Raw genomic sequence first — 26,237 nt, 5'->3', positions numbered from 1 at the left:
TATAGAAGTCCGAGAATCGAGGTCACTGTAACGTGACTACCTATAAAGGAACGAATTTCTCGGTCCGAAATATGAGTTCACAGATTTTGTTTTAGCAATTCTTTGGCTCTTATTTTTGTAGCAAAACAAAGACACGACGAAAAGCCGTTTCTTTTTCCTTTGATAAAATTAATTGAGATACTTTTTTAAACAATAAAGCATTTAAAAGTCTTTGGACCATTATGCTGTATTTCATTCACAGAACCTTTAATAAATTGTTATACAATCGCAATTAATTTTAGCAGCTTAACGTCATTACTAAGCAAAATGAAGAAAATGTATTTCGAAATATTCGAAACTTTGGTTAAAAATAAACCCGTAGGATCTGTCAAGACCCTTTCCTTCAAAAACGCGTTTTTAAAATTACTTAATTTTCTAGTCGACTGTTTCTTGATTTTGTAAAAGAAAAAACAAGCAACAAAATTACCGAAAGTCCCATTGATGCTCATGATGAAACGGTGGCGCTTGAATTTTGATAAATAACCCGGAATATCTAACACTTTTACTCGGTCATTCCAATTTTAGAAGCAATTTAAGGCTTAACGAGGAAGAGTGGTTGCTATGAGGTAAGTATGAATAAATTATGTAGATGTGTATCAATCAAATATTAAGCAGCAATTATTAAATTCAACTTGATTGTCAATTAAGGGCTCTTACTCCCAAATCTCTTGGCTAAACCCATAAATAGTCTTGAGTTCGTCAGAGTTAGAAAACCCGAACGAATAATTATGTTGAATTGATTAAATATTTAAGGGATGTTTTTGTTTTTAACATAAAACAGTGCTTTCATGTCTCGCTTGTGGCATATCAAAGAAATGTTCATATTCATTTATCGACTATTATCATGCCGCGATCAGAAAGGGATTAGAAATAACAGATTTCCATACACTTACGTCAAAATCAATATGGATTGACAGCTATCTCAATCCCTTTCTAATCGCGATTCAGTAATATTATGTATCTACTTCAAATTTACATAATATATCCTCCTATATAATCCATTTAAACGTGTATCATAAATCTAGTGAGTGGAGCAATTCTACATCCTATAAGATTAAAATTTAAATCCTAATCAAATGGAACCCTTGTACCCAAAAGGGTGGTAAATGGATTTTGTTTACCTAAGAGGTTTGTTTAACCTTTAGTGTGCGAACTCTTTAAGTATTCTAGTCGAATAAACTTACGTTTACCTAAATTAATTTTATTACGTTGGGCTGTGGTTTCAAACATTGAATAATGACTTTAAAAAATAATAAATTATACTGACGATCTGAATGAGAGTAGTGCACACTGATCGCACATTGTCGAGACGACTTAGGGCCGATACAGACGGACTGCAACCCGACTGTATTGTGTAGGAACTGCATGCCAACTGCAAGTTGCAGTCGGGTTGAAGTTTGTACCGGCCTTTAGATCAGTGGACTTCATTATTAACTGGCTTCAACTATTTAAAAGGAGGAGGTTCTCAATTCGGGTGTGTTTTTTTTATGTTTTTTTTTTACTGTAGAGGTCCGTCATTTCTGAACGGACTTGGTAGACTATGCTTACGATTGCCAAAATTAGGAAAGGAAATATATTTGGAATTGACTGACCTTTTCAAATCTTATAAGCATAAGTGCTTAAAATAAATTTACAATCCGCAAGTTCCGGATTTATACGCCGGCCCGTACATTTGAAATTAGACAGTTCGTTTTCGGTAAAAGAAAATATCACGAGGAAACCGGACTAATCCTAATAAGGCCTATTCTCTCCTCTGGGTCAGATGGCCAACACTTTCTTTGAAATCTTTGAGATCAGTTGGCATTGGCAAGCAGACCCCAGGCTCTCATGAGCCGTTGCAAAAAGCCGGGACAACGTGAGGGAGATATAAACTAGAAACTAGGTAGCACACAAGTCTATCCGATTGGTACTACATACCGGGTGTGGCCTGTAACATAAGCAAATAATTAAAACATAGATTGTACTCCTTTGTTCAACAACTTTTAAAAATTATGAAGTATTTAGATTCGCTATTTTTCATACAAAATCAATATTATCTTCAATGGGCGCCGTCGCCACGCCATATCATTGTGATTGACGTTGCTTGTCACGCCTTAAACATAACAAAATTTGCAATACATTGCGTCTTAGAATAAACTTTAAAGTGTATTAAAAATCAAACCACAAGTTATTTTTAACAGTAGCTGAACAAATATTGGTCAGTATGAGGAATACAGCCTACAGTTTAATTTTTTGCTTATGTTACAGGCCACACCCGGTATACCTTTAGACCCTTTGTAATACGAGCGAATATAACTGCAAGTAATTCAAACCAATAAGGCCAATGCGGAATAGTAACCCAGTGTAACCACGAACTCGTGTGTACATTACTTAAACCTTCCTTTATTTACCTTCCTTTACGTTCGTTAACCCGAAGCAATTAGGAAGGGGGTAGTCAAACGTGTTTAGGGTGGATATCAGTGTATAATTATAGTCCAACAATGCATTGGACTAACAGACTTTTAAGTAGGTACATGTGATGAGTCAATCAGGAGCATTCCATGAAATTGTATACCGTTGTCCCGTACAAACGCGAAGTTTCTGAAGATTTAAAGGTATAAGAGTTTCCTTTTCTATGACAAATGGTCAAAAATATGCACAGAAAAATAATCGCCTGCTTTAAATGCCGAGAAAAAAGTCGCAACACAGGAAATAAAATGCGTTTGTACGGGACAGCCCGTGGAATGCTCCATCAGTAGATTGTTGTGAGCGGGTTAAACTATTGTATTTTACAGCATACCAGTACGGATATAATGGTCGTTCTTGTCTATGTAACAGTGTGATAAAATGGCGTCCGTCACTTTCTATCCCGCGGTGTTAAATAGTGACAGTTATTTTATCGCGTGGATAAAACCATGTTTAATACGCCGGCTGGTACCTATTCATATTTAATATTGACACAAGTTTAGCTTTTTTGACAAAATAAATGTAAGTTTCTGATATTGCAATCATTCATAAGCTGTAATTCCCGATTATCATCTATCCGTATGCTTGTTTGCAACTGCCGTAGCAGAAAAATAATCCAATTATGTGGGATGTACCTACATAAGGATCTTTGAATCATTTATATTTATCCTGCTAGGAGCGCTCCGTTTCAAAAACAAATCAGGAGATTTGTTTTTGAAACGGAGGAAGAAGGAAGTTATAAATAAACATGTAATCTTAATTTTACTCTATGTAAATAAGTCGGTAAACCATGTTTATGCCGGTAAGCTTGTTCGAGGGTTAATAGTAACAAGCGGAAACTGATTAGCAGAATTTCTAACTCAAATTATTTTAGGATCTGGAAAATACTATATATAAACCAAATTATTTTGAAGGAACTTTTAGGGCTGGCAGGGCAAAAACCGCACGAAGCAACTTAAGCATAAATAATAAATCAGAATAGGGAATATTAGGCAAAGCTCTGCGTAGGTGGCACCTTTGTGGCACGTACAGTAAACAAACCACATTGACACACCACACGTCACGTCAATCACCATGGCTTATCGCGAAAAAAGAAAATCAAAATTTCGTTATCTAATTTCTCTATCACTCTTGCATATTCGAGCGATAAAGAGGCAGATAACTAAATTTCGATTTTCCCGTTTACCGGTCGGCGCTTGTTAACAAACCGCCTTGATGCATCAATGTCATATTTTATTGTCTGTGAAAACTTATCTAAAACAGTTTAAGGAACAGTATGTATAAGTTAGTCTATGAATTTACTGAGTCGGTAGTGCCGCACTCTAGCGGCAGAACATTGCAGTAATATCCCCTATTGATAAAAGTTATAATCCTAATTTGACTGTTGTTGTTAATTTTTTAATTATAGTTATACCGTATTTTGTTTTTCTTTAATGAGCTAATAAGTGGTGGCAACTGTATTGGTTTATGAAGTTTGTGTAGACATTAGTTAATTAGAAACATGTCCCGTTTGTGCCCAAATAAACATTAAAACATTAATAATGTCAAATTTTCTATAAATTTCAATCTAAGATTCTTGAAGCACTGTATTTAAATCAATTTTATAATACGAATTATATTAGACAGAAATTTTGGGAAAAGGGATAGTATACAAATTTTTGTAATTATTGTAAATATTGTAATATACATGAAATGAAACAAAATGTTTCCGTAAAAACCGTAAAATTATTCAATATGTTTGAGTTTGAGTTTTAAATTGAATAGGCCATATTGGCCCATTTTCATATTGGCCTGCTATTAACCAGGGATTGAAAACTATTTTCATATTGGCCTATTCAATTTAAAACTCAAACATTTTGTTTCAATTCATGTACATTTTAAGTTTCAAAAGTACTATATGTTGGGTCATAGGCGAGTGCGAAAGGAAACTGAGATGAATGCGCCTCCAGCGGACGTAACAGCAACAATATTCAGTAGGAACTTGTGTTTATGCAACAGGCATTTGAAACTTCGACGGCGCTGTACACGACTTGGAAGCTTCACAAGTTACAAACTAATTCTAAGTTTTACAGACTAATTCAAAGCTACACTGACATCAAAATGCATTCGAATCAATGCCGCAACAGAAATGCAGCTGCACTTGCCACCCGAATGTCACATTAGGTTGCGCGTTAATCGTAGCGCGTTTTAAAGCAGGCCACTGACACGCTAGTACTCTTTATTATACTGTGCCACTGACGAGCCTTCCAAATGGATGCCGTTACAATGGATTCATCCAAATGGACGGCATTCTAATATTAAACATTGTACGTTTTTGACATTCATGGACCGTTTTTGGATTGCAGCCACGCTATTTGGACTGTTGGAAGGCTCGTAAGTGGCCCAGGTGGCCTTCACAATACGGTTGCCAGATTAGTCTTGAGGCTTTCCTCTAGTAAGCTCATCGATTCGTAACCTGATTTCTTTACATTCGCTTTTACGCACCTTAAAAATTTGTAACAATTTTAGCACAAACTCTAAAAATATGAAAATGCGCAAATTTATTTTGGACCAAAACTATCGATTACTTTTTTTCGTTGAAACCCACAAAAAATATTCAAAAACATGATACCCGCAATCCTTACACGCACGCTTAGCCATCTCGTTCAAGTTTACGCTTAGGGAGACGGAGAGAAGAAACTGGGTGCGAAAAACAAGATGCCAATCGTTTACGCTCCGTAGCGAATAAAACGCAACTGTCTCTGCTGCACTGAGGAAGAGTAATAGAGAGAGGGAACTACGCTACGCTGTGGAGCGTGAATGATTGGCATCTTTTCTACGCACCCTGAACCCGTCGAAGTCGCATTTACGCCTTTTCTTTGTCGCTCATTAGACTTTGCCTCAACGACTTTGTATAGTTCGTTTTATTTGCATTAGAAGAAGGTAAACAATCTTGACGTGTCTTTTAAATCCAAAATACGTTTTAAAAATAAGTCACAGCAAATATATAACAATTATGAATCTAATACGATCATTTATATTCTTGTGCTTTCATAAGTAATAGTAACTGATTCTTAAAAGGCGTTTTTCAATTAAAAGACATGTCAAGATCGCTTACCTTCTTTCTAATGTTAAAAAAACGAATTATAGTCGGCCATGCACCCGAACATGCATGTTGAGTAAATAACCACCTGTCTATAGTCTATTTTATTTATTTAAATTGATTTATTATACATTGTATACCAAACCCAAGTGACTTGGTAATTTCAGTTCACGGGGTAAAATACTTTCTATCTAATTCTAAAGAATTAAGTCAGCATATGGAATAGACATGGCTGTGACGTGACGCTGGGATTGACAGCTAGCGGGAGGGACGCCACACTATAAATATAAGTTACAATGGGAGATTCACTTGGTTCTGACAGTGCATTATACTGACAACAGTTACAAAAACTATATATTGTATTTGTATATTTATTTATATTGAAGGTATTTATCTTAATATAATAATAAAAATGAAAAGGAATTGAAATGGAATAAAGAAACTTGAATTCAATCAAACTTTGAAATAGTATCGATCGGCATTTGATTTGAATTTGTGTCTTGACTAAAAATATTTTTTTTGGACAAAACACAATATATTTCGAAACAAGGTTTTAATAGATATTTCTCGTTCACTGTGTAAATTTATATTAGATTAGATTTATCTATTCTCCCTGTCAAGCAAGAGAAGCAAAATATGATTGTAAGTAAGTATTATTAATTGAATTTGTAAGTTCGCACGCTATGTACTTTACGCAGTTTCTACTTGTGGAAACTTGTAATTGGCTTACTGTTTCTATGTTATTACGTATCTTGTTACGCTAGCTGTACGTTTTCCTAACAAATAAAATAAAATAATCTGATTTCCAAGTATGTATAACGCGTTTTACTTAAGTAGTCGACATTATATCCTTCGACTTGTGCTACATTATACATTATTACATTATTATTAGGTATTACTAATTGTATGCTTGTACCTACATTTGTTTTTACCTATAAATAAATATTACTTTACTCGCTAGATTTTTAAAACTCAATTTTCATTTCATTAAGTCAAACTGTTGTTTTTTCTTGTAACATTTTTTCTCGGCCATTTCACTTTGAATCCTCAATATCTTATCACCGCCGGCCACCGACGGTTTTCCTTTCATTTCCACAAAGCTTGAGTAAGACAATGGCGATTATAGCGACAATCTCCGGGCAGAATCGGATGAAACGTTGGCTTACAGTTCATTTTTATTGTCTGAATGGGACTTTTTATGGACTTACAAAAAAATATCTCACATCAAGTGCTTCTTTCATATTGCTTGATATTGCTAACACAGTTCTCGGTTGGATAGATAAATATAGTCATCATCATCATCATCTCAGCCATAAGACGTCCACTGCTGAACATAGGCCTCCCCTTGGACCTCCATATGTGCCGGTTGGAAGCGACCCGAATCCAGCGTCTTCCGGCGACCTTAACAAGGTCGTCTGTCCATCTTGTGGGTGGACGTGTAAATAGAGTAGGTACCTACTGTTTATAATGCACGTGAATAAAAGAAACAATACCGATAATCAATTGCAAATAGGCGGTCTTGCGACCCAATTCGAACTTTAAGATACGTCAGTTAATAGATCTATAAATGATATGGATTAGATGTGTCAGTGTCAAAAGTGACGCTTTTGTTTGAAGAAACGTCACATTGGAAAACTAGTAAAGTTTAGCATGAGCTAATAAGGAAACTAAATGTTCTAAATTGTATGCACACGCTTATGCTCTCCTAAAATAAAGTATAAAGTACGTATTATTGTAAAATTTTGCACATACATACAAACATGAAAGTATAATTTGTTACTTAAGGGGCTACCCGTGGTTTTCATCGATTTTTGACAAGTTTTGAATCGTATCTACTTTTTTTGCACTACAGATAGAATTATAAAACAAACGGTTATCGGTTCTTCAATCTTTTATCTCCGGTTTTGTCCACCGGATTTTGAAAAAAATGAATACTTATTTTTTTATGAATTTTTTAAACATTGTCTAAAAAAACACTTTTTTCGTATCTAGTTTGCAGTAAAGGATCTTACATGTACGAAATCTACATATTTAGGTTCGTATTTGAAGTCTCGAAAATCGTGTCCAAGGTTTTAATTTTAAACTAATTAACACAAAAGTTATGGCCAGAAAACCAGTTTTTTAGCCTAAAATTGTTCAACTTTGATGCCAAATATCTCGAAGACAATGAACTTTAAAGTAAATATGGGATACTATATTGCTCAAAGCCGTTGCTGTTAATATGAATAGCTACAAAAAACATTAGAAATCTAAGGGATTCAGATCGAAGGTCATTGGCGTGGGGGAGCCCCTTAAAAAACTATTTTGTTTATATTTGAATATTTATGCAAGCAAGAACTCAATTGTTCATGCTATTTTATCGGGGAACTTAAAATAAAAGCGAAACACTGCCATTTGGTAGAAAGTTAGGTATACAATGCGAAACAAATAAAAGTAGAAAATAATAATTATAAATAAAAAAAAGTAAAAAGAATAAAAAAAAACATAAATAACAATTATAAATTATGACATGACCTTATTTTTAAGTGTTTCTGTGGAAAATCCACATTAGAATTAATAAAAGTTAGTAGCAATATCTAAAACTGTTCTACGATTAATTTAAGGTAACTGAACAAGACTTAATTTCGCGTCCGCTAATTTTCAAGGTTTGAGTGAAGAAAGGAAACCTTTCTTCACAAACTTTTTCCACTTCCACAAACCAGCAATTGAACTGGAGGGCGTGTAACCAACTCGCAAAATTAAACCTCCCTCAATCCCCTCAGGGATAAGATCTTCTAGAAATAGAACTTATTTTATGTATTTGGGAATTCAAACTCACTTGGGAAGTAAATGAGCTAAGAAAGTGGGCTTTTAGGCCCTTTTGACATGTGTAGGTACGTGTTGTTATCGGGGAAGATTAACCTTATCGTCACTTCTGCTAAGCTTTTAGGCTGCTTTTTCATGGTGCTAGGCTGCACTATGTTTACATAAATATTATTTATAGGTACAGTCAAAGAATTTAATTTCCGACCCATTTCGTACCTTGTCACAGTGACTATCAATATAAAAGTCTTTAGAGACCTCATACTATTGTCACTGTGACAAAGTACAAAATGGGTAGGACATCAAATTCTTTGACTGTACAGATATATAAAATACATATGCATGTTAGTCTGTAAAAGGTATTTGTAATATCGGGCCTTGTTACCTGAATTAAATTTCTAAATAAATAAAATAAAATAAAGCGGACAAGTACGACTACTACCTAACCTACCAGTTTGACACTAACATAATCGCTAGCGTGTAACTTACTTTCTATGCATCTCGCTCGCACTAGTTAAGGGTACCAAGGGTCAAACGCAAAAGGTGACAGTTCCGAAACTGACAGGCTGCTATAGGTTGGCGAAATGGTAATCTGTGGGCCCCTTAAAGGTGTTCAAAATGTTATAAGTATGTGCATACTTTATCGTCAAGGGATTAAGACAGTGGTTCTTAACCTTTTCAGTCCGGTCACCCCTATGACTAACTAGGGAACCTGATTTTACCCCTCCTCCCAATGGTAATAAAAAATAAAACGTGTACGTTTGTTGTATTGTTATATTAGGTTAGCTTATTACCCCCGTAAAATACCAGTTTTACCCCCACGGGGGTAATTACCCCCAGGTTAAGAACCGCTGGATTAAGAAGTAAGAAAGTGTGCAGATAATTTGACCACTATAAACTTAGATATTTCTAACATTAAAATTAAAATAAAGTAAATTCGTTTACTATGTTGTAAATACAAATAATATTTACATTCTTCTAAAGTTTTTGTTAAAACCGTTGATTGTATTAATTCTTAGATAATGTTAATAAGTGTTCCGTGAGCATAGTTTTGCACGTACTACCAAAAAAGGCATATAGGTACACACTACAATATATTTCTCCGTAAAAGTGTTTTTGTCATCGTTTAAAGTGTGTCAGTGTCACGTTTTCCTCTTCAAATATGTCGCCTAAAATACTCTTTTATCAATTTATCATTACGTCCATACACTCCTCACGTGTCAACCCCACCCGGACAGCGAAACTCCGACCAATATTGACGAGATTCTATTATGACTATAAAAGTATTCCAACTTGTACCTTCCTTCGCATTGTTAAAGTTTAGTTTTCAACGTCATGTTTAATTTTGATACGTGCTTGTGAAAGTTCTTTCTCAATACGAGAAGACATCATCAAACCATTGTGTATTTTGGGCGAATTATCCGTCTTATAATCCAAATGGGTTATGAGCTTTAACTGTCAAGGGATTTGCTTTGGATATAGGTAAGTAGGTCACATCACCGTATATATAGGTACTGCCTCATCATTTAAATTGGCAGGTGAGCAGGAAAACGAGAAATCAGGCGGTTGTCAAATCCGCAAATATTTTTAAGCCAAAACTGGAAACAAATATTATGGTTTCGTTTGTAGTACTTAGGTACCTACCTTTTTTCGATTCATTTTTTTATAGAGCAATACCGTGGAACTTTTAATCACATCAATGTTGCACGATGATATTATAGTTTCCTTGATTATTCTTTATTATTCTTTAATCTTTAAATAAATACAAGTATAAGTTAACAGGCCTCATACTTTGCCTTGAGTTTGATCAGAATTCTCTAGTATATTTATTGTGATAAATATACTTAGTATATCTGGATAAAACACTTTAAGCTATAAAGCGTACATGTAAATAAATATATCTATTGACTATATTAATTATTGAACATGGCAGATAGCTGAGTCTATAAAACAGTATTGCGTTAAGTAAATAAGGATACTTAAAGATCAAGCACAAGAAGCACATAACAATAAAACTTCTGACCGAATGGGTTCTACTAAAACTAATGCGTATTTATATTTACCGACCCGCCGAGTTGAAAGAATGGAGAATTAGTTTACATTTTTTACTGCAAATACTATTCCATAGACTCCAATAGACTTTTGCTGATTTGATTTTGAATAAATAAATATTATAGGACATTTTTTGCACAAATTGACTAAGCCCCACGGTAAGCTCAAAAAAGCTTATGTTGTGGGTACTCAGACAACGATATATATAATATATATAAATATTTAAATACATAGAAAACAACCATGACTCAGGAACAAATATCTGTATCATCATACAAATAAATGCCCTTACCAGGATCCGAACCCGGGACCATCGGCTTCATAGGCAGTGTCACTACCCACTAGGCCAGACGGCCAGACCGGTCGTCAAATACCGTTGAATACCGATAGATAAAAGTGAAACGCAGGAAAACAGAAAAACCCGTAAGGGGTTAATAGGTAGGTAGGAGCCTAATAGGTAGGTTGAAAATAAGCTCATTTTCAGACAAGATACTAGTTATTATATTCATTAAGTACATGTAGGACTTGAAAGATTTTTCTGTACTATGACAGTACCATCGGCATTTATTTTGTAACTCCCGAAATCCATTGACCTTAATTCTTACGCGATGAAAAAGAGGCAGCCAACATCAGAAAAAACATTTTCTCTTAAGAAATGAGAGAATCAAACAAAGAGACGTCACATAATCTCGAAGGTTAACTGGAAGAGATCCCTGAAAGGGATAAGTTCGCCTTTGTACTTCTTACTAATTGTATGTTATTTTTAATATGTCTATTTGTACAATAAAGAGTTTACTACTACCACTACTAAAACACTTAATAAACAATAGAACATTCATTTTCATTACACGGGTTACCTTGAAAAGTCATAGTGTTCCACTTTTCAGTTGCCCTTTCTGCCATATTTATAAAGGTAATTTGCTTGAGACGTGAAACAGGAAACTGGTAACAAGGAAAAATAGAAGTTATTACGGAAGCTTGTTTGCAAAATAACCGCATTTAACCTTTAAAAAAGTTGACAGATGGATTGTACTCAAATGAATGGACTAATTTCAAACAACGTGGGCGACGGTATAGCTGCTATTTTGGTTGTTTTCTAGTTATATATGGGTCAAACAGAAAACTGTGTTCACGTCTTTTCTGAAAACATACACAAGGGTTAAGGGCTATAAGGGTTAATTTTCTTATTTAACCCTTATCCACGTGGATAAGGGTTAAATAAGAAAATTAACCTGTGGGTCAAACAGAAAACTGTGTTCACGTCTTTCCTGTAGACATACACAAAAGTTAAGGGCTATAAAGGATAATTTTCTTATTTAACCCTTATCCACGTGAAAAGGTTCTCCTAAAGGTTAAATAAGAAAATTAACCTTTATAGCCCTTAAATCTTGTGTATGTCTATAGGAAAAACGTCAACACAGTTTTCTGTTTGACCCATATCCTCCCCGTTCACACAACTTGTAGGTCAGTATAATAATTGCGATTCCCTTCTATATTTAAATATTAGAAAAAAGATGACAGAACACTCATAAAAAAAACAAGGTCAATATAATTCGCAGTGTACAATAGGGTCTGGCAGTCAAAATTGTGTATCTCGGGAAATTACTACCTACTGCGCCCACTTTTTTCCCACAACCTGTTTTTTTCCTTGAATATTATAGCAACAGTTTTTATTTTTATGACACGATGTCAGGGGTCTTATATTATTTGTTTGTTTCTCTCCAGAATTTTATAAAAAATGTGGAATAGGAAATGTTACTTTGATAAATTAAGCTTATACACTGTAAAAGCGGAGCGGAATATAATATCTTAACTTTTCTTATTCACAACGACGGGACTTAATCGCGTAAAATTAAGTTTTAAATTTACCTTATTTATCTTAACCTTAATTTATCTTAGCGACAACATGCGGCACATCTAACATTATGTTCTATATTCTATGAGTAAAACTGACATTCGATGATCATTTTCGAACAGTCAGCTCAGATAAGAGTTAAAATAGATCATTATTTAATAGGTAACCTGCAAATTACTAAATTGCATTTACGTTCTAGTTTTTATGATTCTTTGTTTTTTTACATTTTTTACATAAGGGTGAAAATATTAACGTATTTCAAACTTGTCTTAAAGGTGGCCAAACACATTCCTTCACAATTGTTGTCTTAACAAATTATATTAAAGACTTTCGTATCTTGTTGACAGGTATCATCAGATGGTAAGAGATGTTAAGCCTGCCACCGTCAGGCTGGAATGGTGGTGAGGTGCGGGCGGTGAACACGAAGAAGATATACTCTAGGAGGCCCTGGTATGCGCCGCCTGTCGACCCTCAAGAATCGTTGACAGAGCAGGAGGAGTATAACAATAGAGGTACGACAATATAAAGTATACCGAGTTCTCATTCTACTTACTTTAAAACACATTAGGTACAGTCGCCATCAGATATATCGGAGCGGCCAAGGTGTTCACAATATCTGAACACGCACTCTAACGCCTTGACAATAGAGGCGTGTTCAGATATTTTTGAGCACCTTGGCCGCTCCGATATATCTGATGGCGACTGTACTATTTAAAAATCACACTTAATCGCGTATAAAATCACTTTAAAGCACACATATTTTTAATCGATGAACTATAAAGGCTAGTAATACTATACATACAGTTACAAAACTCGAAATGAAGTAGTTAATCGAGAACAAGCTTACAGTCGAGAAAAAAGAACGGGTTGCACTCCGGGAGTGCCGGCAGAAGTGAAAACTCAACGACATTGTCACAGTTTTTCGATCAGGTCACGTGTCCGTCTTACGAATTTTCAATCTGTCGGTCACGTGACCTGTGGCGAGATTAACATTTTTTCCCCATCACAAAAAGTGCACAGCGCCGCTAAAGAAGTTTTCACTTCAAAAAGTTTTGAAAATGTTATTGCAAGAAACTATGAAAATTGGAACGAGTTTGCAAAAGAACACGATTGAACCAAATGCTTTTATATTCAAAGAAAACCATTATTGTAGTTGAGATTAAAAAATAAAAACCATATTTATTTTATGAGAAAAAGTTTCTTTGCTTTATGATGAGAAAACTTTTAATAACAACCTTCAAAGCGTAGGTAGTCGTAGGCAATTCATTCTAACCCTACAATATAAAATATGAAATACTTACAGTTTAATTAAAATGTATAATATAAGGTATAATATAAGTTAGACTACCCTTTATATCTAATAATTCAGAGGGTCTAGGATAAGAATATACCTATAGGTAAGCAAAGTACACATTTAATATTAAATTGTGAAATACCAGATATGGTAGCCGAGATATTTAAGATAAAACTAAACGGGTTTTTTAACTCTTGATTTTGATGTATGTACATATAACTAGTTTTCCGTAAGGTCTCGGTGAAAACTAGTTTAACTGTGATTTTTGAATCAAAACTCAACACAGTTTTCACAGAGTTCCTCGGTGACTTTTCCAACTTTTATAACATACGCAATAAAACTCAAACTCTTTCCATTTTTTCCCGGCTTCCGTCTCTTAGAACGATAAAACTTACTTACGTCCATAATTTATTACCTAAGTGGTAAGACATAGATTCATTGTAGACCTGCAACGACATAGTGTTACTTATAAAATATATCGAGTATTAAAAGCACTACGACTCGATTCGGGAAATGAATTAGAGATTAACTGGATACGATATATGACGTTCCACGGCAAAAGGTACCTTATGGCGGCTGGCGCCGTGATTCGGGAAATGAATTAGAGATTGACTAGTGACATAGTAAAGATAGGTATGTGACGTTCCACGGCAAAAGGTACCTTATGGCGGCTGGCACTTACGTCGCATAGCGCCGCAATAATATTGGAGCGGCGTTAATAATAGCGTATTATCTTTACTATGTCATATCTAGTTAATCTCTAATTCATTTCCCGAATCGCGAACCGCTAGACCGGCACTAAACAGATTTTATAAAAGCCTTCGTTTAATATTTACGGAAATGTAAACAAAGCCGATTTCCTTTCTAGCTACAATGTTTTTCAAAATAAAATGTGCTTAAGTTGCGGGTCGTCGTGGGATTTAAGTTTTATCTACTTACGTAACAACCGTTGCATTTCTCTTTGAAAATAAACTTTGTTAAGTAACTAACTACCCGTGAGCATTAGTTTCTTAACAAACACTTAGTTTAAATAGCCATAAATAGTTTCTTGAACGCCTTTAGGATGCAACAGGGAAGAAGATTTTGTTGCTATTTAGATATTTATATTCTTAATGACTTCTGAACTCCATCAGTTCTTAAATGAACGGTAAAATATTTTTTATCTTATTGTATAGTGGTTTTTGTTCAATAAATCAAGCATTTACATGCATGAATTGACATTTGATGAAGTGAAACCCATAGACTTATAATATATAAAGACGGTGTCTCAGCGAGCTGTCACTGTTGCCACTTTTGTTTAGTGTACGATTAACAAAGAGGCCCACGTTGCTGTAGCCATGTCGATAAAGTCATATCGATAAACTATCGACATTTCTTGCAAATTTAATTTTACTTCAAAGGCTTAACGATACCTAAAATGACCAAAAACGCTTTTATTCTTTATTGTGGTTATCAGATCACAATTTTATAGTCACGCCCCAGCAGGGAACCCAGGGAAAGTTCAGATATTTAATTAAAATACATAAATACCTCCTAAAATAGGTGTTCCGCAATAATTGAATTATATTATTAAATTATAATATATTCATTATCCATTAGCATTTCAATTATGTTTATGTTTAACGAAGATATTGAAGCTTCATTTAATTGCTATTTCGTTCCGCTGTGTAGCGTTTATCGATATATAACATGATTAAAATCGACTTTTCACATCCCTAAAAGAGCACACATATACGCTTTTACGCACACATACACAGCCTGGGCGCATCAAGAAAGGCAACACTTGATTTGAAGTCCACCTTGTCAACAGTATGCGGTTGTCCTTTTTTGACAAACGGCATTTTAAAAGAGCGAGGAGAGAGAAATGATACTAGTTGCTGCGTCGTGAAAGAGAACAGAAAACGTTGGGCCCTTGGTGAAACCTGATGGAGACCAAAACGGAACTCTTCAACAACGCATATTTTTATTTGTCTTCTTCGTTAAGTTTGGTTTTCAAGCAACATTTTTGTTAGAGTTCAGTTCTGATAATGGATTCCACGAAAAGTTCCCTTCTCAAATTTTCAATCCATAAATAAAGCTATTTTTACCCGCCTACGGCAACGCAAAAGGAGAGTTATTTATTTTTATCTCAAAACTAAGCATTTACATAAACAGTGCTATTTGGTAAAATTAAACTAGTGATGAAAACCAGAATGGAACTCTTTCACGACAAGTATTCTACGTCTTGGGACTACCTACCTACCTGTATCTACCTATACACCTACCTACCTGTTATTGTGTTATTGTGGGTACCTACCTAGTTATTGTGAGATGCACTATCCTCTCTTCCATAGGACTATACCCTCGAAAGTCCCCGCGTACTTGTATAAATACTTACAAATTAAATTCGAGTTATGAACTCTTAGGCACTGGTCCCACCGCGAGCTAGTAAGCTATGAGCTATCGGCTATAAACACGAACAAAAGATAAGCACTCCCGTGTAAATAAAAGAGACACGGCGATATTTATAACTCACCGCTGGGCGAGTAACTATAAATATCGCCGTGTCTCTTTTATTTACACGGGAGTGCTTATCTTTTGTTCGTGTTTATAGCCGATAGCTCATAGCTTGCTAGCTCGCGGTGGGACCAGTGCCTTATAGAAATGAAAGTTCCAAATTCACAAGCGCAAAAATTGGCTTCGATCTTACGAGGATCCAGCAACGAACGCAATTCTTCGTCACCAGGTTGCTGCTTACCATCTGACACATATAAAAAGGACTATTTATTACGGTCGTAAATAATTTTAATGACATTTCAATCTGTTTTGTAAAGTTTGTTAATTTTTATTTAACATCATTTAATTTTTGATAGAGTACGAGTCGGAAAACCCGGGAGAGCGCGCCGAGCCCGAGGTGTACTATGACCCGAGCCCGCCCGAGTACGACGACCCAGTGACGTCGCGGGTGTACCAGAGTCTGCCGTCCGCGCCCAACCCGGTGTCCCACGCTACACCCACCGCCAGCTCCGTTACCGGCTTCTCTATCGCTAATGCTGTCAATTTGAGAGGTAATCATAGTATTTTTTTTACAAGGAAACTTAATAGACCGCGGGCCGGGAGCCATATATTGTCAGTCATCGCCTCCCGGCTGATACTATCATAAAACTGTAAAGGTGGCCAACGACGAGCCTTTCAACGGTCCAAATAACGTGTCTGCAATCCAAAATCGGTCCGTGAATGTCAAAAACATACAATGTTTAATACGAGTATTAGGATGCCGTCCATTTGGATGAATCCATTGTAACGGCATCCATTTGGAAGGCTCGTCAGTGGCCTGCTTAAAGCTGTTATTTTTAACATGTTCATGCGACCAGCTGACGTTTTTTCCACCACAATACAACCGGCTGACGATTTTTTTATTCACAATAGCATCTTAAGTATCATCTGAAAATGTATCAAACGGGAGGCGATGACAATTTTTTTACGTGTTTCGGTGGCTGCCATTCCTCAGTCCAACGGAATGCCAACTGAGGTCCACGAGGGTACCCGGGAGGCGATTGATCATGGAAATCTGGCCGTGGCTCGCGGACTATAAGGTCGTATTCGGTTAGGTGGTAGGGGGTTTAATTTCTTACTAATGTCGTTATTCATTTGCATCCGAAGTCACAGGCTACGCTCTGGCTAGGCTCGGAATCGTGGACAATACGGTCAGTAGTAAGGAGACAATTTAAATGATACCGTGGGCGCCGGCCCAGTCTTCTTTAGTCAGTTTTCAGCAGAGCATCGAGAGGCTTGTCTTGTTTTAATAGCTTGTTTGCCGAAACAAGCTAGAGGACAAGACAAGGCTCTGCTAAAAAAAGAAATAAAGATACGGACCAAGAAGTTTATTATTACGTACGTTGGTACAATAAGTTGATTTTATGTGTCGTTTATTTTTACAGAGTGTAAATCAATACGAGCTTTATTTGTTTATTCGCAAATATAGTTAACCGAGCCAATAAACTGCTACTAAATTCAATATCGTTCAATGTTGTGTTTCTACAGAACATACATATTCGAACGCGTTTCAGACTTAGCGTTTTGTACGCGCTCGTAAGCTCGTAATAGACCAAATGTAGGAAAAAGTAACGCATGCATAAGCTCGTAAAAACCAAATGTAGGGAAATGTACCGCGCGTGTAAGCTCGTACCGCCGAAACGACAGTATACGCGCAAAAAAAAATACGCTAGTCTACAACCGCCTTAAAGGGGTTTCATATTGTAGCGTTACTACACACCACCTGTGGCATGTACGGCATCGGCGAACTGTCTGGATAAACTCGATATTTGTTTGTTTGTTTAAAGGTAAGTATAAAGAATGACTCACGTTAGACCGGGCCGTGTCCGGGCCGGAGCTTCCGGAGCTTCGTTTTCTATGGAAATCATCACGTGATCACCTGTCATCTGTCATACAAAAGTAAGCGCCGGAAGCTCCGGCCCGGCCCGGACACGTCCCGGTCGGCCCGGTCTAACTTGAGTCATCCTTAAGGCAAATGTTTATGTTGAAAACATTTCGATGTGTATTTAATAAGCTTTTATTTGACTTGTACTACTCAATGCAGCATAATACCTCCATGTGTGTAGTACCTATATCTGCGATTACGTATGTATTTGATAATATAGGTGTTATTTATACGTCATAATTTCATAGTAGTTTGAGGTTTAAAATTGAACTTGGACTGCGTGGGCTACCAAATATCCGCTGCAGACTTTTCTTGGTCTGCCTCTAGGGTAATTCGCCAATAACTGGCCACCCCCTGACCCAGAGCGATTATTTTATCTTTGAGTTCAGAATATTATGTAGGTACCTATTAATAAATAAAAGTTCGAATTAAAATTTAGATTACCGTACAAAAGTACGAGGCTAGACTAGAAAATGATTGAACTTTTTAATTTGTAAATGTAAAAGGAAATTGGGGTACGGGGGCGATAGTAGACCGGTCGTGTCGGGCTTTCAAAGAAACGCTAATCTTGCCTTGATCTAATTTGTGTTGTGACTTACAAAATTAATATAGGTATTGCCACGTTTTTGATTAGGTACTTATGTATTTCAATAAGTACATAATAATATACCCATTCAACAGGGTTGTAAAGCAATAACAAGGTTAATATGAAAACCAAATATCGTAAAATTGTAACAGGTTGTAGAGAAAAATTTGCGTTCGCCCTCGTTAAATTAATACAAACCTATAAAACCTTTGTATTTAATGATGTTCATAAAAATGTTCATGGCGCCATATCATATTTCTAACGCCATAACGGCGCTATAAATGTTCGCCTGAAATGCTTTAGGACGTTCTCGACTCTATTAAAGTAGATATGCTTAAAATGTAGCCTGACAAGTATTTCTGTCTTTCAATTCTATGATAATTTTAAGGGTCCTACATGGACGAATGGACGATTCGCTTCGTTAAGGCTTTCGTCTTGCTTTGATACGTCCTTAATTCGTATTAGTAGGCATCTCACGTGCACCCATAAATGCGATAGTAATGCCTAATGAGACGGTTGTAATTGCATTTCACGATTGCTATAGCAATATAGGGGCCCGATTCGGATTTTGAAATAGACATCTATTAGATATCTTTTAGACATCACCAAGATACGATAACGATATGTTTAAGATCAACCCCGGCAAATTTGACATTTGCGCGATTCTGGAGATACTCTTGAACGATTTCCACAGGATATGACTTAGAGATTATGACTTATGACTTGCTGACTTATGACTTACTCTATCTAATGTAAAAGTGACATTGGTTGCCCGAATTGCGCGGCAAAAGAGAACTAATATTGATATCTAAACTATAACGTAACTAGAATGGATCTAGTACGTCTCGTCGCTTGTGAATATCTTGAAGTTCGAAGACGGCAGTAGATCTCATGTAAGCGATGTCAAAATTCTTATAATAAATCGATTAACTCCGGTAGCATGAACGAAAAAGTGTCGCATTGTGGACGGATCTCCACGGTAACGTTGTGGACAGATCTCCAACAATGTTACGGCCAAAGTATGCAAATTTTCATCAATGTTTTCTTATGACGTTATCACGCAAAATTATCGTCCGTAAACCGACTTTACAGGCAACCATTTTTTTTAAGAAAACAAAAGCTGAAACATCTTTCATTAGTGCAATTTGCTTCTCACGTCACAAAAGTTACGACCAAGGGGACTCCCCGAGTTCTCGACATTCAGGCCGTCTTGTCAAGTCCTTAGAAACTGTGCGATAAGAGGTGAAAGTTTGAGGACGGCCGGGAATGGAGGATAACGACGGTTATGGGAATAGTGATGTACTGGATAATGGGTCCGGGAACATTCCTTTGTTCCCGGAAATACTAGGTACCCAAATGAGAGAATTTAATTTTAATTTAAGAAAGAAAAAGATTGGTACTAAAAACATATTTGAACATGTTGTTTTCTCCGATTTTACATCTGATGGAAACTGCGTATGTAAAAATGTAAGCGGTACCTGACGTGTCTATAAATGATAGTGAATTTACGTCAAAATATAGAAGCTGGTACCTAAGCACTTCACAGACACGTTACCTACTTCTACAAGTTTTTAAAGCCATGGCAACATGCAAACGTAAATACAAATACAAAATCGTTTATTTGTCCAACATAGGTATGAATAGTACATAAGTACAGATCTTATAGTATTACTGTTGTATCACTATGACTACATGCTGTGCACAGTTACCATTAATTATAGTCTAACAAAAATTCGCTTACACTATAATATGTTTTGTCAACTAAATATTTAATAACTTTACTTTTAAAACTTGTCATATCCTCTAAATTTCTTAATTCATTCGGTATTTTATTAAAAATTCGTGGGGCCATTCCAAATATACTTTTCCTATATAATGCTGTTTTGGAAGGCATTGAATTTATTCTGTTCCTAAGACGTATACTCTTAAACTGTTGAAATAAGTGGGGATTACTTTTAACAAAAATTACAATTTCGAAAATATACAAACAAGGTAGAGTTAATAGTCCTAATTTTTTAAAATATGGTTTACATGAACCCAGTTGCTGAATTCCACACAATGATCTAATGCATCTTTTTTGCGCTTTAAACGCTACTTCTCTGTCAACTGAGTTTGCCCAAAATATAATGCCATACCTTAGTGTTGATGTTACATAGGCTTGATATGCCGTCAAAACAACTGGTTCACTAACAATCTTTCTTAAATTATATAAAACATATGAAAATTGATGCAGTTTCTTACATATAATGTCTATTTGATTTCTCCATGTCAATTTATGATCTAAGCTTATTCCTAAAAATTTTGTCACATCCGTTTTCTCAATTTGTTGCCCCTTATATGAAATATTTAAACTACATTTATCATTTCGCCTTTGTTTAAATGTCATTATTTTAGTTTTTTCTAAATTGATTTTTAAATTATTGCTAGTTAACCAGTTTATTACTGACTCTAATGTCTTGGATATTTCAGTTTCATATGTTTCTGGATCTTTACAAGTGAACATTATGGTGCTGTCATCAGCAAAGAGTACCATTGGATACTCGATGGCTTTTGGCAAATCATTTATATAAATAATAAACAATAAAGGGCCTAAAACGCTTCCCTGAGGTACGCCATAATGAATTTGTCTAACTTCCGATGAATAAGTGACCTCAGTTTTCGTTTCAACGCATAGTCTATTTATTTGAGTTAACTGCTTTCGATTAACCAAGTAAGACTTAATCAAATTATGCACATTACCTCTAACTCCATATTTATATAATTTATCTAGCAATATTCTATGATCTACAAAATCGAAAGCTTTCGACATATCCATGTAAAGTGCTGATACCGGAACTCTCTTGTCAACATTTGTTACTATTACTCGCATATAATTGACTTCTGTAACACAGGTCTTTACCTAGCTCAGAAGTCAGGGACTTCAACACCTACCTGTAACTTGTTTTTGTCAATAAAAATATTTTTTTTATTTTTTATTTTTTTTTTTTTTTATTTTTTTTTATAAGGTCAAAAATAGCCATATTAATAGACTTACCTTTACGAAATCCCATTTGTTCTTGCGTGAATAAGTTATTCTTTTCAAAATATCCGTAAATGGAGTTATGAATTACTTTTTCTATAATTTTTGAAAAAATGGAAAGCAGTGCAACTGGTCTATAGCTGGCTAAATCTTCCTTATCGCCTTTTTTAAAAAGCGGTTTAACAATACCTATTTTTAATCTTTCCGGGAATTCTCCCTTTTCTATACATAAATTAGTAATATGACTGATCAAAGGTGAAATTATACAGGATACTGCCTTTACTACTTTTGTACTAATTCCGTCGTAGCCCGTACTGTTACTGTTTTTTAAAGAATTAATTATCATTTTAATGTCATGGGAATTTGTGGGCTTCATAAATATAGAATTAGGTAAATTGCATGTCATCGTATTCATATAATTATAGTTATCATTTTTAGCACTCGCAATATTATTTTTTTGCGTTGATTGTATGTGATTCTGTTGTTTTGACTTACTAAGAGTTTGGTCAATAAAGTACTGATTAAACGCTTGCGCAATTTTTTCCGGTGATCTTATAGTTTTGTCATTAAATATTACCTGTTGAATATTTTCCATCGGTTGTTTAGATTTGTGTTTATTTATAACGTTCCATGATGCCTTTGTTTTATTATTCGATTGTGTAATAAAGTAGTTATTTTGTGCTTTCTGGGTAAGTTTAATAATTTTTTTCAGGCGCTTTGAGTAATTTTGAAAAATTATTTTATCGTGTAGTTTATCTTTCGATAATCTATATTTCCAAAGTAATTGGCGTTTACGCTTACAACAACTCTTTATTCCTTTGGTAATCCATTTAGGTTTTGACGTTGAAGTAACTTTAACTTTTTTAATAGGAAAGCACAAATTGTAAAGTAATTTGAATTGATCTTCAAAACAGTTGTATGCTTCATTTGGATTAGTAGCCAAATAAACATCATTAAATTTTAACTCTAATAGACGATTTCTAAACTTATTAATGTTTTCCTGACTTAAATCACGCTGCTTCTTAAACCAATAAGCAAGAATACATGTTTTTTTAACCGGGCATTTCAACAGTTGAGCTGTATGGTCCGAGAGGGCAAAGTCAATCACCTCACCTGCACTTCCTCTCACATTGTGTATAATATTATCAATACAAGTATTGCTGGATAATCTAGTAGGCACAGATATTTCTAATCTTAAATTATAGGATGACAACAAGTTTTTAAATTTTATGGATTGCGGTGTTCTTTTGAGGATATCAATATTAAAATCACCACATAGTACGATTTTCTTTCCTGTAAAGCACATTTTATTCAATATCAGGTCCAATTTATTAAAAAATATGTCGAAAGTGTGACTATTGATTCTTGGAACCCTATATATACTAATGATAATTAATTTGTGGTCAATTAATTCTACTCCCGCGCACTCCATTACGTTTGGTATTGAAATATTATTCAATTCATTTAACATTTGGTATTTATGAATATTTCTAACTAGAATGCAGGATCCACCGTTTCTATTATTTCTCGAGTAAAACGCTGCAAGCTTAAAATTAGGAATAGCCAAATGAGTTTCATCACCTTGTTGCATGTTGTGTTCCGTGACACATATAACATCAACCTGAGTGTCCTTATCCTTTAGCTCTTCTATGTGCACACTTAACAGATTAGACTTATTTAAAATACCATTGATGTTTTGGTGCAATACATTAATATGGTTGTATACAATAAGATTATTTTTTAAAATTTGTGCTGGTCTATTAACTGATAGTTGAGAGGATGGTCTGCTGCACATAAAAAATTTAACTGATTATAGAATGTTTTGTTAACACTAATAAGAACATTATTTATATTTTGAGCTAATTTATATTTCCCTCTATAATTTAGTTTATATCCTTTTGCATCATAGTCCCTTGCCCCAAAATATACACTATTAGGAGTTTCGAGCCATACATGGGTGAATTTCGCTAATTGTTTATGTAACATAACATTGAACCTAGTAACAAAATTATTATAGTCCTCGGCATAATTATTTAAACTATGTACTATATCACAGACAACAATATTTGTATGAGAACACTTTTTTATAGTAGTTTCTAATGTATCTATAATTCTATTTAACGGAGTGATGTTATAATCGCTCCCTCCACACATAATTACCAAACAATCGCTTTTCTTAAAGTCCTTAATTTTCTCTTCTATGTTTAGTAGTACGCGCTTAGTAGTCCCGTATTGAATGATGTCAGCCGTGAAGTCATAATCGTTCTTACGAATTTTCGACAAAGGTAGTAGAAGATCAGCTCCATGAAAGTCCGATAAAAGCAATAATCTTGGTTTACTTGGATTTTTTGCATTGTTAATTTTGCAGTTCATCGTTGTCTTTTCTGGTATCGCTTGTGTTGAATGAGTTTCTCTGGGTAAGGCAGGCTTTCCTGATAAGTCTAAACTACTTTTTTCTGCTACAGTTATATTTACATGCCGCTCTAATTGACTTAAAGTTTTTTGCAATGCCTTAGTAGAGTGTTGGATACGAGAAAGAGTCACTTCTCGGTTTGCCAATGCGTCTGATTTCCGTTTATAAACAGTATTTGATGCAAGAGCCTTGCTGAGTTTAATTTGGAGCGTTTTTATTTTGTTATTTAATGTTTCTATTTCACTCTCTAGATTTTTGATTTTTAATTCATAAATTTGCATGTTATCCTCGGTGTGTACATTTTGTATTATTGGGCTATGACTAGTATTTTTTGTCGGTGTGGTATTCCTTACAGGGTCTTTGTTTAGCAGCATTAATACACTAATTCTCTTATTAAGCTTATCAATTTGTTGTTGTTGTTCACTATTCTCTATGTTTAATCTGGCAACTTCCTCATGAGCACACGATAACTCAGTGCTCAATTCTTCTACTTGTACTTTCAATGCTACAATTCGAGAATTGTCCAAAGTAGACATATTTGGAAGGCTACTAGGACTATGAAACGTACTATCTTTCAAAGTAGAGTTTATCTTATCTTCGCTGTCGTTTGAAATTATTGACAAATTTTCACAGGAAGGAGATCTAAGAGGCATTTTGCACATTTGTTGGGATACTTCATCTTGTGGTGTAGTGGTATTGTCAGTACATGCGGCTCGTTTCCTATGCGTAACGTTTCTTTCTGGCGTAGTGTTGTTTTGCTCTGCCATTGCTGATGAGGTGCCAGATTCCGCTAATATTTTTGGCGTGCTGGTTAATTTAGATGGCTGCGGGACGCTGGAAGCGCTTTTTGGTCGTACACAAGATGAGCATTTCCAATTATTTTTATTATCATTTGTCATCAAGTTAAAACGAGCTTTTGTCACGTTTGTACACGTCAGGTCAAAGTAATTTTTACAATTTTTGCAGTTGAAGAAACAGTCCTTAGGTTTTATTGTTTTCTTGCATTTAAAACATTCCATCTTATTAAATAGTCTATTAAAAATATCACCAAATTAATAATATTATAAAATAAAAAAATTAAAAATGTAGAAATAAAAAATACAAAAAGTCAACAGTCAGGCTGGGCTCGAACCTGGTTTCGCCGCTTAACAGACATAACACATTTCACACCACTAAGGCGACTTGAACGAAGTAGGCGAAATTCGGATTGCTAATCAGCCGACAGTATTGTGCTTTCGTGGTAGATCGGCAATGGTCGGTAGGAATAGGAATGATACGGTGGCGTACTCGTTCTGACGGAGTTAACCGAGGGTTCAAAGTTCATGTCATTTTAAATATTGAAACGGTCACTTTATTATAGTTTTTACGTATTATTTGTCACTTGTATGTTTTGATTTTTCTTAAGTTCGGTTTATAATCACATTTAAATACGTACAGATCCTCGTCCATTGAGCACTTATTGGTTAAATAACGTGTAATCAATCTAACCGGTCCTAAGGATTGTTGTAGTAATTTTTCACCACTTAATAGTTATACTGCACTGAGATAATAATTCCATAGTCGCCACTTATTGTTTGTCACACGTCAAGTCTAGTTTTTATCGTTTTTGTTCATATAAACTATTTTTATCACATATAAAACACGGAGCTTATTGTTTACGTGACGCGAGCGCCATCTATCCTATAAATAACTTATGTAAGAAAAACTAATTCAAACATCTTTCTCATTGTATTTTTTAATTGAAGAAAATGAATTTTTAAACGAAATAAAATTGATGCCTACTTACATACCTGGCAGTTACCTACTGCTAAGTAATATTTTATTTTTAATCTTGCAACCGTTTTAGATTAAAATATAGTCTTAAAAGAATGCGTAACGTTATTAATTTACAGTTTAAGTACACATTGATTTTCACAATTCTCCAATTACCAACACTACATGGGAATAGAAAGTTTCAAAAACAACTTGTTCCGCAGATATGCTTTTAGGCCGAAAAACAATCGTTAAACGGCTTACACGCGACGGAGTGCTTTTATGATACGTGTGATGGTCTCATTGAATTTAAGGGGTCTTCTTTGCGTCGCTTAGTGGGGGATCTATTGAGTGACGACACTTCTTATACTAAGGCACTAAAAGGCACATTCAGCTTGACTATAATTCATTACTTAAGCTTTAAATTTTATGTTTTTCAAAGGTTTCTCAAATAGACCAATATAGTCCGAAAATTTTC

At 35.0% G+C, this 26,237-nt stretch overlaps 1 protein-coding gene across 2 annotated transcripts in view; it reads left to right on the top strand.

Moving 5' to 3' along the window:
* Window positions 1–26,237, top strand: part of LOC134672381 (synaptotagmin-15-like) — a 92,322-nt gene that overhangs the window by 4,119 nt on the left and 61,966 nt on the right. For both annotated transcript variants that reach the window (XM_063530242.1, XM_063530241.1), the window contains exons 2-3: window positions 12,623–12,787; window positions 16,422–16,616. In XM_063530242.1, the coding sequence (XP_063386312.1) occupies window positions 12,643–12,787; window positions 16,422–16,616 (340 nt within the window). In that variant the 5' untranslated portion in view covers window positions 12,623–12,642. The remainder of the gene's footprint in view (window positions 1–12,622; window positions 12,788–16,421; window positions 16,617–26,237) is intronic.

The sequence above is a fragment of the Cydia fagiglandana genome, chromosome 17, assembly GCF_963556715.1.
Source record: "Cydia fagiglandana chromosome 17, ilCydFagi1.1, whole genome shotgun sequence".
Classification (NCBI taxonomy): domain Eukaryota; kingdom Metazoa; phylum Arthropoda; class Insecta; order Lepidoptera; family Tortricidae; genus Cydia; species Cydia fagiglandana.
This window is presented reverse-complemented; position numbering and strand designations above follow the sequence as displayed.